Source organism: Nymphaea colorata, chromosome 5 (assembly GCF_008831285.2).
Source record: "Nymphaea colorata isolate Beijing-Zhang1983 chromosome 5, ASM883128v2, whole genome shotgun sequence".
Taxonomy (NCBI): Eukaryota; Viridiplantae; Streptophyta; class Magnoliopsida; order Nymphaeales; family Nymphaeaceae; genus Nymphaea; species Nymphaea colorata.
Window position 1 is genome coordinate 3,324,987 of NC_045142.1, and position 13,239 is coordinate 3,338,225.

The 13,239-nt window shown below is 37.1% G+C and overlaps 1 protein-coding gene across 1 annotated transcript; it reads right to left on the reverse strand.

The window, feature by feature from the left end:
* Window positions 1-624: 624 nt before the first annotated feature.
* On the reverse strand, window positions 625-8,499 carry LOC116255099 (eukaryotic translation initiation factor 3 subunit F). The gene is made up of 8 exons (XM_031630849.2): window positions 8,349-8,499; window positions 6,403-6,672; window positions 5,826-5,905; window positions 3,510-3,739; window positions 2,304-2,425; window positions 1,314-1,427; window positions 1,080-1,204; window positions 625-995 (listed from the first exon to the last, which is right to left on the reverse strand). The coding sequence occupies exons 2-7, from the start codon at window positions 6,619-6,621 to the stop codon at window positions 1,115-1,117; spliced, it is 855 nt and encodes a 284-aa protein (XP_031486709.1). The 5' UTR covers window positions 6,622-6,672; window positions 8,349-8,499; the 3' UTR covers window positions 625-995; window positions 1,080-1,114.
* Window positions 8,500-13,239: the final 4,740 nt, after the last annotated feature.

Below are 13,239 nucleotides of genomic sequence, written 5' to 3' on the forward strand. Positions count from 1 at the left end.
TCTTTTCCAAGAACAGGAGGTCACTCTCAGCGATCAGTTACAGAAGAGAGCCTAGGACACACCAATGAAACTTGGCTGGTCGCACATGAGATGCTTGTTGGAATAGACGACCTCTGGAGGCCCACTTTAAGGCAGAAAGGTTATTTTTCCACCGCCGTAAGTAGAGATCACAGACCTTCGATGTAATTGTCCTTCAAATAATTCCTACCAATGAACAACACTTGGAAATGTTTGTGATAAGACATTGTAATATGTGAATACCGATACATGCTCTACTGGGTGGCATTTGACCACTGCAATCCCCACATTGGAGTGCTGTAGTAAATGATTTGTAAATGAATGGAATGTGTAGACTCCTTGTAATAAGACTTGTCAAATTTGATTATTTGTTCGATATCCAATACAGAACATGCTCCGGACAAACTAAGTCATGATAACGGCCACGAGTTTCATGATACATACCCCATTTTGAGTGGACCACCTTTATCATCCAGTTGTGCTAAACCCTTCGGACTTCGGAGCAACAGAGTTAGACCTTATTATAAGATCAACAGAGAAGAGCCAGAGTGAAATCTCTCTCTCTCTCTCTCTCACACACACACACGCACACCCCCCCAGAGTTCATAAGACATAAAATACAGCAGTCGTTGCAAACAAGCAGCAAAAAATTCAGGACCCAAGGAACATGGAGTAACAGATAGATGAACAGAACAAAAATACCAAGTTCAAGTAATGAAATCGACGGTCTTCCCACTTGAGGAAAGGACTACAAACGAGGCACTTTTGAATTCAAAATCCAATTGCATCATCCCTCCAAAAAGAAAAAAAAAAATCCAAGGGTGAAAGACACAAGGTGGCTGAGGTCAATGTGCTGATCTGTCTAATATGTTCAGCTGCCAATCCACACCCAGCAACCTATTGATCAAGATTTCAGATAGACACTGAACGCATGCCACCAGAGTCTGAGATGATAATGGCAACTTCAGCGATGACCTCTGCATGTTCACATCACATAAAATGCTGAATAACTGATTTATGGAGGATTAGATTAAAGATGAAGACAACTGGAACAGAACTACCTGCAGAAGGATTCTCAAACAGGATGTGTAATCTATTACAAGATTTGAGCAGCAGTGTTCAACTTCTCCGCTAAGCTAAGCTGTGTCCTGGTGAGGCTTGACAAATACACCAACAGGAGAGTGTCCTACCAAGGCAAGAAGAAAGACAAGACAATCGTTAAACTTAGGCTATTCTCTCTTGAACTATGATAACAAGACAAAAGATGCACGAAACCATGGGAAACAATTTGGTACCTGCAAACTGCCATTGAAAAGCTTATCAAAGGCAGCTGGAGTCATTTTTGGGATATGAGCCATTGATTCAGCAAGGTAGCTCCCTATATGATTGTCAGGTGCTGTTCTCCCTTCCTGACAAAGCCCAAAGAGGAGGCCACATAAAACAGAAAACCATGTAAATGTTGCAAAAGATGTATACTACCTAAATATGGCGAAGATCAAAATTTGAGCTAAACAAGACCTGGGTCGAGGGGACAATAGTTGGACATGGGTCCAGTAGTTCCCTTTCTCCTTTTTGTGGGGCACAGAAGGATGGTTATAGTGGTCTCCACTAGCCTCTCGCCATTTGGTGTTCAATAGGAGGAGCACATGACACTGGTGTTAATAGGAGGAGCATGTTGCCTAATCAGGTATGTTGGTAAAAAGTGGACTAAGGTAACCATTTGCTCAGGCAGGGTGAGCAGAATGTGTAGTAATCTGTCAAATCACATAGCTTTACTGCTCCAACATTTGCTCCATCAATCATGGAGATCCATAGTCACCATCATGAACTTGAATGATGACATCGGCCCGACCAACTGTTTGAGTTGTTAGATCAGACAAAAAGAAGCTAAAAAACCAAACGAACCATGGGGATCCATGGGCCCACTACAAACATGGACGAACTCAAGAAAAGCCCCATCACTTGTTTAGGGTTAGAACGGACAAGCAGGTGGCAAGGAAGCGAGAAAACAAAATCAGGCATGGAGATGCATGGTCACCATTGTGAACATGAATGATTAGACATAGGCTCTATCACTTTTTTGGAAGTGGTGACATCAGACAAACAGATGGTAAGGAAGCTAGAAAACTAAGCCAATCTGATTTGGCAGACCAGCAGTGTTGGAAACTGGCTATGAACATTGATATGAAACCATTCGTCAATTAACCTGAAGCCCCAGGCAATGTGTACAACGCTTTAAACACAAATCTTAACCCTAGATGGGAAAAGAAAAGATATAGCCTTACCACAACATCATCAACATATTTATAGATGTCATCAATTAGAACAAGGAGCCGTTCCATTGTTGTCTCCATTCCTTCCAGGTTATTGGGAAGCTTGTCTACAATGGTCTTCTTGAACACATCAACTGCCATGTGTAAATCCACAACTAGTTAGAAAGCCACCAAAAAATTCTGCATCCATCAACTCCCCCACCCAAAAAAAAAAAAAAAAAGGAGTTTCAAGTTGCTCAGAAATTGACATAATATATAAAGATATGCCTTACAAGAATGCAACCACACATTCCGCTCTAATTATCTGCTTGCATGATGTGTTCACAAGATGAAACGGCTTTATTACCCCCATCAAGTTACAAGAATGTAACTGATGCATTTGGAAAGATAACTAATTCCTTTTTTTTTCATATAATGGTGGAGAAAGTATGGGACAAATCTATGTCATTAAAAAATCACCGTGATGACTATGACAAGGCTGAAGGTGGTCAAAGATGGAATATAAATGAACAAGGAACGACAGAAAAAGCATGTCTGTGTCTAGGAATAAAGCAGAAGATGCAAACCAGTTACAATTCCAAAGACAAAGAAAACATCAATGTAGTAGAATGCTATATATAAAAAGCTTGCAAAAGCCACTGCATCTTACACAGGCATGTTAACATGCAGAACTTTACTACATTTCACTATAGATTAATACAGGCTCATTGCAAATATAATTAGCAACAACAGGAACGTGAATGGAAAAGCATGGACATGCCTAGGCTACTTTAAGATACAAAGATCTCCAACATGAATTAACCAAGTTGCAGGTGACATTTTTGTCAATCACTTTGCTCTTGATCCTAAACAGAAATTTAGAGTCTAGTACCTAAAGCAAATGTGTCTTATTATCATGGAAGGGGGGAGAGAAGACTTAGGCCTACATAGGCAATCATCTAGAGCTCAAAAGGGCTTCTTTTCTCAGTTATGACAGAAAGAATGGATGAATGTACCTCAAGAGGACATGAATGACCACCAACAGCAACAAAAACTGTCCAGACAACAGAATGAGGGTTTATAGGAAATTATATAGGACAAACAGATGTTTAGACCTTCAGAAAAAAAAGAAAAGTGCAAATTTCACTATCATTCATGGAACTAAAATACAATAATAGACAACAGAATATATCAACCCAGCAAAAGATGTACGATATCATGAAACAAAAAATTACATACATCCCACTCGCTCAGCTTCCACCATTCGCAAATCCAAAGGAATCTCATTAAACTGTGCTGCAAGCTGACGTTCTCCAAGAGAAAGGTTAGTTGACACATATGCTTTGATAGAAGCCTCCCCCATTTTGAATCCTGTGTCCACAGTCAAGTGAACAGGATTTGCCACTTCTCTAGAATAAAATTCATGAATTAGAGCACTTCCTCCAGAAACTCCAAACCCTGTTGAGTACCTGGTGCAAGAAAGAAAGCACAATTTAATGCCTCATGTATGCACATGCAGGTGTATGTGGGCATGCACCCGCACACAGAGCGTGAAATTGCATATGCATGTAGGCATAGTTATTTGACAAATTCTAGGTAAAAAGAACAAGCAGATGAAACAAAAAACTTAAGAGCATGAAAGCAAGCACATAATCTCTAACACATAGAAGACTGAAAAAGTCATTTTGGCAGTGCCAGCAATCCCTAATGGATAATCAAGCCCATTCAGGAATGGATAAAAGGTCCAAATCAAGAGCCTTCTTGAGGCCAACCCTAAGCCATGAACTTCTTTCTCGATGGAGTCACATGAATTACGTTAGTGAATTGCCAATAATCTCAGAGAAGAAAAAAGTTGATCAAGTCTTTTACTTCAAAGGTGCAATGGTAGTCTCCAAACCTGATTTACTGTTGAGTTTAAAATCTTTTAGTGTGACGTTCTTGCAACCTTTTTCCCTCAACCCATGAAAGATAAGAACAAAAGTTTATTATAGCACCACTTTAATCCCAAAACAGTTCCATTAATCCAACAGCACGTACAAGACACCAAATATTGTTTCTATTGGATTTATGGGAAAAAATAAAAAAGAAAGACAGAAACCAGCACAACAGATATAACCTATTACATCATACCTGGGAAGGTGTGGTTTTTTACCAACCACTGGGTCATTAGCTCATGGCACTTCTGAGAGCTTTGGCAACCATTCATGAAGCTCTTTGCAATGCAACCATTGAATTATGAAATTAAGAGCTTAATTTGCAAAGATGTGTCAATAGGAAACATTAGTCTAGTCTAGTGTGCTCTCAGACATGAAGCACAACCACGCCTTTAAGCATAGGCATTCTGCAATATGTGACCATTTTCATTTCAGCATGCTCAAAGGATTATCGTCTATAGCTATGAACTTTCATGGAAAAGCGCATGTTGCCATACAAGAATCAGGGCCCAATTGTGCTTTTGCTTATTCAAATTGATGAATGGCATGAACAAGTTCTGTCTTACAAGTTTTAAATTACACCAATAAGCAATACTATGAGCTGGTGTAGCCAAAATTGTAACCTAGTTTACCACTATGAGATCTCATAAAATCTTAACAAGACAATCCGCAAACACTTAAGAACATCTCAAGAAATCAAGCTATTGTAGACAAAATGGTTATGAAAAAACATAAAACATTGCAAAATTTTAAAGGAAGTTCCTGTACATGTCACATTTTACATGATTTTAGACCTCTGGCTGGTATATGAGTGACTGCATGGATCAAGAACCTTTTTTCGTTGAATAAAATATGTAAGGGGATATAGTAAATCAAGCCTTCAAGGAGTTCAATCTTGAGATACCCATGAACCAACAACATGGTAAGGTGTAAACTCAAGGGGACCAACGATAGGAAGTGAGAGAAAAGGAATAATGGTCACCCAATCAAGATGTTGTTCAATCATGCATCCAAGATAGAAATATTTGAAATGGAAGAGTGAAACTCCATGCTGTCAACAGTGACTCTGATGGATCACAATATCATCACAGTAAACAATCAAAGAAAAACAAAACAGCAAAACACAATATATGAGGCAGGGAGGACTCTAACATGCAAGCACTGACAGGAGAATGAAACATGGCCACACAGTAGGATTCAGATATTCTTCAACCCTAAACTTTCTTTTATCCTCCAAAGGTTCTATTTTACTGTTCCTTGAAAATGTCACACAATTCTACACACCATCACATTCCATACCTAAATGAAAACTAGCAAAAGATATTATTTAACCCCACCCAACTGCCAATAACAAAATACATATTTGCAAGAGAACCAGATGGAATATTTTGAGGAGAATAATAAATTTATGCAAAATGCTGGAACAGTTCATTTATGCTATCTAAATTATGTAGGAAATTAGAAATTACCTGGAGTAACATTTCAAGAAAGTTAAGAAACCAACTGGAAGGACTGAGGGATGGTTACCCATACTAAACATTTAGTGGATTGTATTATTTTGTTTCAAATTTTTGATTAAATTTACGCAAAGATTAAACAAATAGCATGCTAGAGAAATTACCAACCCACGATGACTTCTTTTGGGTTCACTTTCTGGTGCGATAAGAACATATTATGATGGTAATCAATATCCAAAGCAACCTGAAATTAAAAAAAAAAAAATGTGAAACAGTACATTATAATCGCAATTTCTAGGCCAGTAACATAAAATATGCAAGCTAGATAGAAACAGAATTGACTGGTGTCATCATCAAGGAACAAAAAAATAATACCATACACACCTGCCTTACATACATCAGAGATTCAACAAGGAAACTAGCAACATACAATAATAAAACAACTTCTTATAAACAGATGAGAACTTAATCACTTATGATAATAACACTGATTTCCAAAAACAGCACATAAAAAGAAAAGGGACGCGAAAAAGAAAAATTGTGAATTTCTGTTAGACTAAGATTTCAATTGCACTTCTATGAACAAGTAGTTTCAAAAATCTATCCCATGAAACAATGATACAAAGAAAAACTAAGCTAACCTAACAAGTAATAATAAAAAACCACCAAACAACAATAGAGAACAAGATTAAAATCCAGCAAGGAGGGGAAGGATGAAGGAAGAATGATGAGAGAACCAACCTGATCTGAGGACTCGTTATGAGGGACGGCATAGGAATTGCGGATGTCGACAGTTCCATCAGGGAGGATAGAACCGAGGAGGGTTCCAATAACCCTCTCAGCCTGATCCGAACGGCGAACGTAGCAATCACAGATGTTGAAGACAACTACTGGATGGACCCTTGCCGAGAGGCCCACTGTGGATGGGAGAAACTGAAGCACGGTTTGCCCACTTGCCATCCTTCACAACAACCAATGGTAAAGACAGAAATTTATGCCAAGCAACGGCACCTGCACAGCAAGATGGCCAAAAAAAATTAATTTATTTCCTACAACCAACAAACATCTCCTGTAACAGTAAGTATCTTTTGTAACATAAAACAAGTTCAACAAATATTTCTTGTAACAATACATGTGTCCCTGGCAGTACTTATATTCAACAAATATTCTTGCAATAGTGAGCGTGTTTACAAATATTTTTTGGAGCAATAACTATTTCCATGACAATATATGCATTCAACAATAACAGGAACATCCAGAACCGTAAAAGTTAAGTTTATTTATTATAAGGCTTCAAATATGTTCTCCTAAAAACGCATCGAAAATACTAGTTAGTGGATTAGCAACAAAAAACACATTACAAAAATCAAACCCAACTAATAGGTTCATACTTGATATTTGAAGGCAGTTGTGACTTTCTCCAGTAGTTTCTGTGAATGGCAAGGTAGAGAGGTGAAAAATGTTGTGTAATTGATCAACCTAGATTACAAAATAATCTAACAATGATCATATGATGCCAATGAAGAAGGTTCCTTAATGTCAGTAACCAAACTGGCAATTTTTTTTTAGGGAGGATTGAGTCTATCCTGAGGCAAGCCATAAACTCCAAGGCGTTGAGGCATACGCTTCATGATCAGAATGGTTAAATATATAATATCCATAAAAAATAATGAAAATTTTGAAAAGAATAACTAAAAAAACAAGTAAACAACAATATAAAAATAAACTTAAGTCGTGTTAATTCTTTTTCATAAAAAACATACACATGAAAACTGAACATTGTAAGATAAAACAAGTTTTAAACACAATTATGAACTCATAAAAAACAACCCAAACAGATTTGGGATCATCCCTAAATTGACCTATCCCAACAAAACCTTTTAAACAGCAATATCAACATGTCCTACTAATTCTTTCTACACGAAAAAAAAAAATATTTCGTCTTAACACAGTCCAATGCATAATGAGTACAAAACAAACCAAGTCTTCCGCTGTTGCATCAATACTAGCATTGAGAAATAAACAACCAAAACTATAAAAACTAAGATTGAGATACCAATATCAACCAAAAGAACAACTAAAGTAACAAGTATTCAAGTGAACAACAACTGAATATACACTGTCAAACGTCCCTTAGCATCGACACAAGAACCCCCCTCCCCCTTTCTTCCTCCCCCCCCCCCCCACCCCCTTCCCCCCCCCCCCCCCCCACCCACCAAAATAAAGGAAAAAAAAATAAAGAAAATAATGAAAATTGTCTGCAGATAAATGGCAACGGGTGGCATCAGCAGTTAGGAACAAATTAGGCGCCCCAACCATCCTAAGCACTGAGTGCAGTATAAAAACTACAAAATACCATATTATCGAGGCACCTGCAAATGAAATGACACCAAAATCCTAATGAAATGGCCCTGATCTGCAGTACCCTTGCAGATGTCGACGCGATATGCGATGCCCATTAGTTAATAAGTCTACATGATACTAACTTCAGACTGTGAGATCAAACATTCCCTATCTTGACAGATTTGAGCGTGAAAAGGTTTGACGGAAGGCCACCGCCGGCAGTCCTTCTTCGATGGAGGGAGATAGACAGAAAGCGAAAGACAGAGGGACAGCGAGAGAGAGGAGACGAGGGCTGCCGGCCGGCCATTACCAGTCGCCGCCACTCAATCTAGAGAGAAAGATACCTGCACGGTGCCGGCGGTGATAGAGAGGGGCCTGGGCCGTTGAATCGAGAGCGAGAGACAAGAGAAACCCTGAGAGAAGGGTTTCGAGGCCAAAGGGAAAAAAAGGGTATTCGAGTGCAAAACTATAAACGCTAAAAACAACAAGGGTGAAAGAGGCGCACTCGGGTTGATAGTTTTTTCGCCCCAAGGCGTAGGCTTCGAGGCGGAAAAGTTACCCAGGAATGTCCATTATATCTGATTTCATTGAATCGAAAAAAGAAATATCTGATTAAGTAAACGGATGAGATTCACACTTAAGCGAATGACATTCGATTGAATTTCAAATACACATAAACATAGATTCAAATTAAATTTAGTTTTAAACAAATATCATATATTTAATGTCCTTACATTTTGAAAATAGATCAAAAACTATTTAAAATTCAAATATGAAAGTAAAAATCAATTTATTAGATTTAGATATGACATTTCTTTATTTGAAATCGAATTTGAACATGTGAATGTCCAAAAAGAACATATTATTCAAATCTGATCCATTGACATACGACTGCATAAACTTCAAACATACCACTTAGACCATAAAATAGTAGCATGTGAAAAGTAAATTTAAATGTAAACCAGCGACAAACAGATAAGCTAGAAACATTGGGTTCATGAGAAAAACAAGACACTAAAAGGAGACTTCAACTCTATACTCATTATGAAAGGATTTACAAGTTAAAGCACGACAAATACAACACTTGAGGTAACGAAAGTAGGCTATATATCTTAAGAAGACGAGGGTTTGGGTAGGAGCTTCAACCTTATGTTCGGTGGTAGGTCTTTTTGTTCACACGAAAATAAAAAACACTCTTCCACTCACCGTTAAGAGACTTAGATACATCCCATCAACTAGAATGTTACACTTGTCATTGTATCTCTCGTTCAAATCTCTCGTGAAGTCATAATCATCCAACTTTCAGTATGTTTCAAGAGGGATCACAATGATTTAACTTTCAAAATGTTTCAACCTCTCATAAGGTCACAATGACATATCAATGTTCCAATTTCCACTATGTTCCAAACTCTCATGAGGTTACAATGGTTCAACTTTCATTATGTTCCATCCTTTCACAAGGTTCACTATGATTCAAGTTTCACTATGTTCCCACATTTCCAAGGTCACCAGCTTTTCAGCCACTGCTTATAAGTTATAACTCCTATCAACAGGCCAGTCTCTTTCAAGAAAAAATTTCCACCAATGGTTGAACTTCTCATAATATTCAAACTTTTTTGGACCCTCAAATTTCATCATTTTCTTATTAGAAATTATAAATATATAAAAAAAAACCTCATGGATTAAAAAAAAATGATGACTCGATTCGTCATTTTTTAAGAAAAAATTGCATGTCATACACAAAGAAAAAAGAAGGAAAAAAAAAACAAGTCATGCAAAAAGAAAAAGAAGTACGTGATTGTTGCTAAGTGCACAATCATGATGTGTTGCCTTGCCCCATTCTTTTATTTTTCTTAAAAAAAATGTAGTTTCAAAAAATAAATGGGAGACCAAGGGTATTTTGGAAATGTGTAATTTGGGAAGATCAAGGGAATTTTGAAAATCTTTAAATGAAAATACAAGGCAATGTATAGAATCTTCATGTGCATCAGGTTTTGTGCCCTAGGAGATCTTAAATGAGATTTTGGATATGGATTAGGAGTTTTGGATCTGAATTTTGGGTTTTGGATATGAATGTGATTGTTTGGATTCTAAAAGTGCAGTTTTGAGCTGAACTAAATCTGAAAGTGATATTTCGACCCATACTGCATTTTGAAGACGAGATTTGGATCCTGATTGGATCTAAAAGAGATAGTCTAGGATCCAAATGGATCTAAAAGTGATATTTTGGATCCAAATGGACCCGAAAGTAAAATTTTGGATTCAAATGGACCTGAAAGAGATCATTTAGATCAAATGGATCTGAATTCTGAAAGTGATATTTTGGAGCCAAATAGACCCGAAAGAGATCATTTGGAAGCAAATGGATTCAAAAGTGATCGTTTGGATCTGAGTCAATACAAAAGGGATAGTTTGAATCTAAATGGATCTGAAAGTGATCTTTTGGATCTGAATAAGTTCAAAAGTGTAATTTGAGATCCAAATGGATCCGTAATTAATATTTTGGATCTGAATAAAACTGAAAGTGGTAGTTTGGATGTAAATAGATCTGAAAGTGACATTTAGACCCGAGTGGATTAAAAAAGGATAGTTGAGATCCAAATGGACCTGAAACAGATAGTTTGGATCCAAAGAGATCCAAAAGCGATTTGTTACATCTGAATATATCTGAAAGTAATTGTTTGGATCCAAATGATTCAAAAGTAATTTTGGATCCGGATATATCCAAACGTGATATCTTGGATCCAAGTGGATCTGAAAGTGAGATTTGGATCCAAGTGGGATCTAGAAAATTTGTTTGCATCTAAAATGGATAGTTTTGGATCGAAAATGGATCCAAAAGTTGTATTTGGATCCAAACAAGATAAAAAAAAATTATATTTGGATCTGAAATTGATAGTTTGGATCGAAATGGATCTGGAAGTTGGATATATGCCTTATTTTGGATCTAAATCCAATCTAAAGTTTGGATTTTGATTGAAAGTAGATATGGGGCTGGGAATTGGATCTAGATTGAATCCGAAAGCCGAATTTTGGATGTAGGATTCTAAAGCCTGAGGTTGTCAAGGTTGTGTAAAGGTTTGAATCAGACTTCTGACTTGGGCAGATGATGACAACATATGAATGAAAAAAAAATGATTTTTTTTTTGTGGGTTGACAAAAATTTGTAACAAGTCGTCATACGTGTGATCCTTGACGGGCTTGCTCAAATGTAATAACTATAAAACATTTGAGCAAATAACAAAGCACCTCTCAGAAAGTTAACAAATAAGACAAATTGTTAAAAGTGCCATCTACTAAATGAAAATACTAGTTTTTAATATCGAAAGAAAAACCTTTTTGTTGTGAATAAAATTTTCTCCTTCAACTAAGGAAAAGCGGCTCTCATTAGAGATATTTTTATTGTTCTATATCAAGACTTAATGTTTTCCTTTAGCAAGCGACTCCTTTGGAATTTTCTCTCAAAAATTAAGCACCTAATTATTAACTTTCAAAAGTAAAATGATGATTAGTTACATTGCTAAAATTTTATGTGCCTTTTTCTTTTTTTTGAAGGGTTAAAGGTGGGTCTACTCAAAGGCTATTTGAATAGCATGTTGATGTGGTTAGACCATGTTGTGTGCCCACCTTTTTTTATCTTTTATCTGGTGGGCTCTCCTTAGAGACGCAAACAAGGAACTTATTTAATGCGACCCTTTGCAATTCAATAACACGTTTCTTGCACATCATCTCACACATTTAATTAGTTCACATTGGATGTTGCTGAATGAGTGAAAATTAAGTTGTTATATGAATATTAAGTAATGGTTTATGACATTTTCAGTAATAAATTTTTATTTTTCAGATATTTAGAAATACTTGGCATCTAACATATTTGAATCTTCCATCCAACAAGTGTTGAACTTATCCATTGTGTCTAATTGGATGGTCCTTTTAGCATGACCATTCCTTTACTTGTCTACCAAATTTGACTTTTAGTTTTCTTAATTTCAAAGTGAGACATCTAAATGCTACAAGGAGTGTAGTATAGCTGGTCGGACCAACGAATCAGTGAAAACATAGTTATAGGTTCGATTCTTATACATGTTACTCTTTTAAATTGCAAATGATGGAGATGTAAAACTCTAGTGAATGGGTATAGCACTTCTCAAACATATCTCAAAGCTACTTTGGGCCTACAAGAAAGAGAGAGAAACTTCTAACTCTTTAAAGTATCTCCCCTAACTCCGGGCGGAGGGAGGAGAGGGCCTGCCTAGGCCATGGCCCCACCCCAATCAAATTTTTTTAAAAAAAATCTAGTGTAAAAATTGATTTTTTTTTTTTTTGTCTCAATGTATTTTTTGAATATAAGTTCAGTTTGGCCCTACCCAAATCCAATCCACAAAACCCAGTTCCCATTTGACCCGTCCTTGCAGAAAATCCTGAACATCTAATTACAAATAGGATTAATGTTAATTTTCTAGCTTCCTCTTATTTCCATTCATCCAAACACACTATGAGAGATTATGGAGTCATGGAGCACCTGTGATGGCACCAATCGACCTTTCCCTTAAATCAAACGGCGCTGATGATGTTACGGCGTAGCAGCAGCAATAGCTAACAAACACAATTATTGTATGCAAAGTTGGTAAACCTTATAACCATTCCTGTTCCTTTTTAACATCTGAATTAGGCCACCTGCATGACTACCATTAGTCCGATCTCTTGACACTTCCATGCCACCCGTGGACTCCAGCGAAATCGGCCAGCTCCTCATCTCTGTGAGCGCTCGCGTTAGAGAGAAAGAGATTGGTAGTTCAACAAAGCCTATGAACAGAACAACCTGTGAGAGACATTAATATTGGTTGAACCAACTTCTGCTGACCATGTTCCATTCGCATCTTCTTATTGATGTTGATAAAATTCAAAACAAACCTTGCCTCCTCGAGAAGGATTACATTGATTCGGTCACTGTCGAGTCAATCGGTGCCATCTTGCCCTGCTGCAAGAACAGAACAAGAATCCCAACCTGGTCAAACGACCGATTCAAGAATCTCTGCAACAGGTAGCAGATCAGAGTAGATGATGCAAAGAGATTAAACGAGAGAAGATCATTAATGGCCTCGCTTCTCCTTCAAGCCACTTCTTCCTTAACAATATTAACCATCGATTTCATTGAATGATATAGTTTTTGCCTTCACAACTTATTGCCTGGCCAAGGATTAACTCTAACGCACTCACAACTTAAACGAAAGA

Excerpts from the sequence above, each read along its gene's own strand:
- LOC116255099 (XM_031630849.2), bottom strand. The coding sequence starts at position 6,621 with ATGGCAAGTGGGCAAACCGTGCTTCAGTTTCTCCCATCCACAGTGGGC. Across the intron at positions 2,426-3,509 it reads GGAAGCTGAGCGAGTGGGAT|TTGATGTGTTCAAGAAGACC; the intron begins GTATGTAATTTT and ends TACACATGGCAG. Across the intron at positions 1,205-1,313 it reads TTTTCAATGGCAGTTTGCAG|GACACTCTCCTGTTGGTGTA; the intron begins GTACCAAATTGT and ends TTGCCTTGGTAG.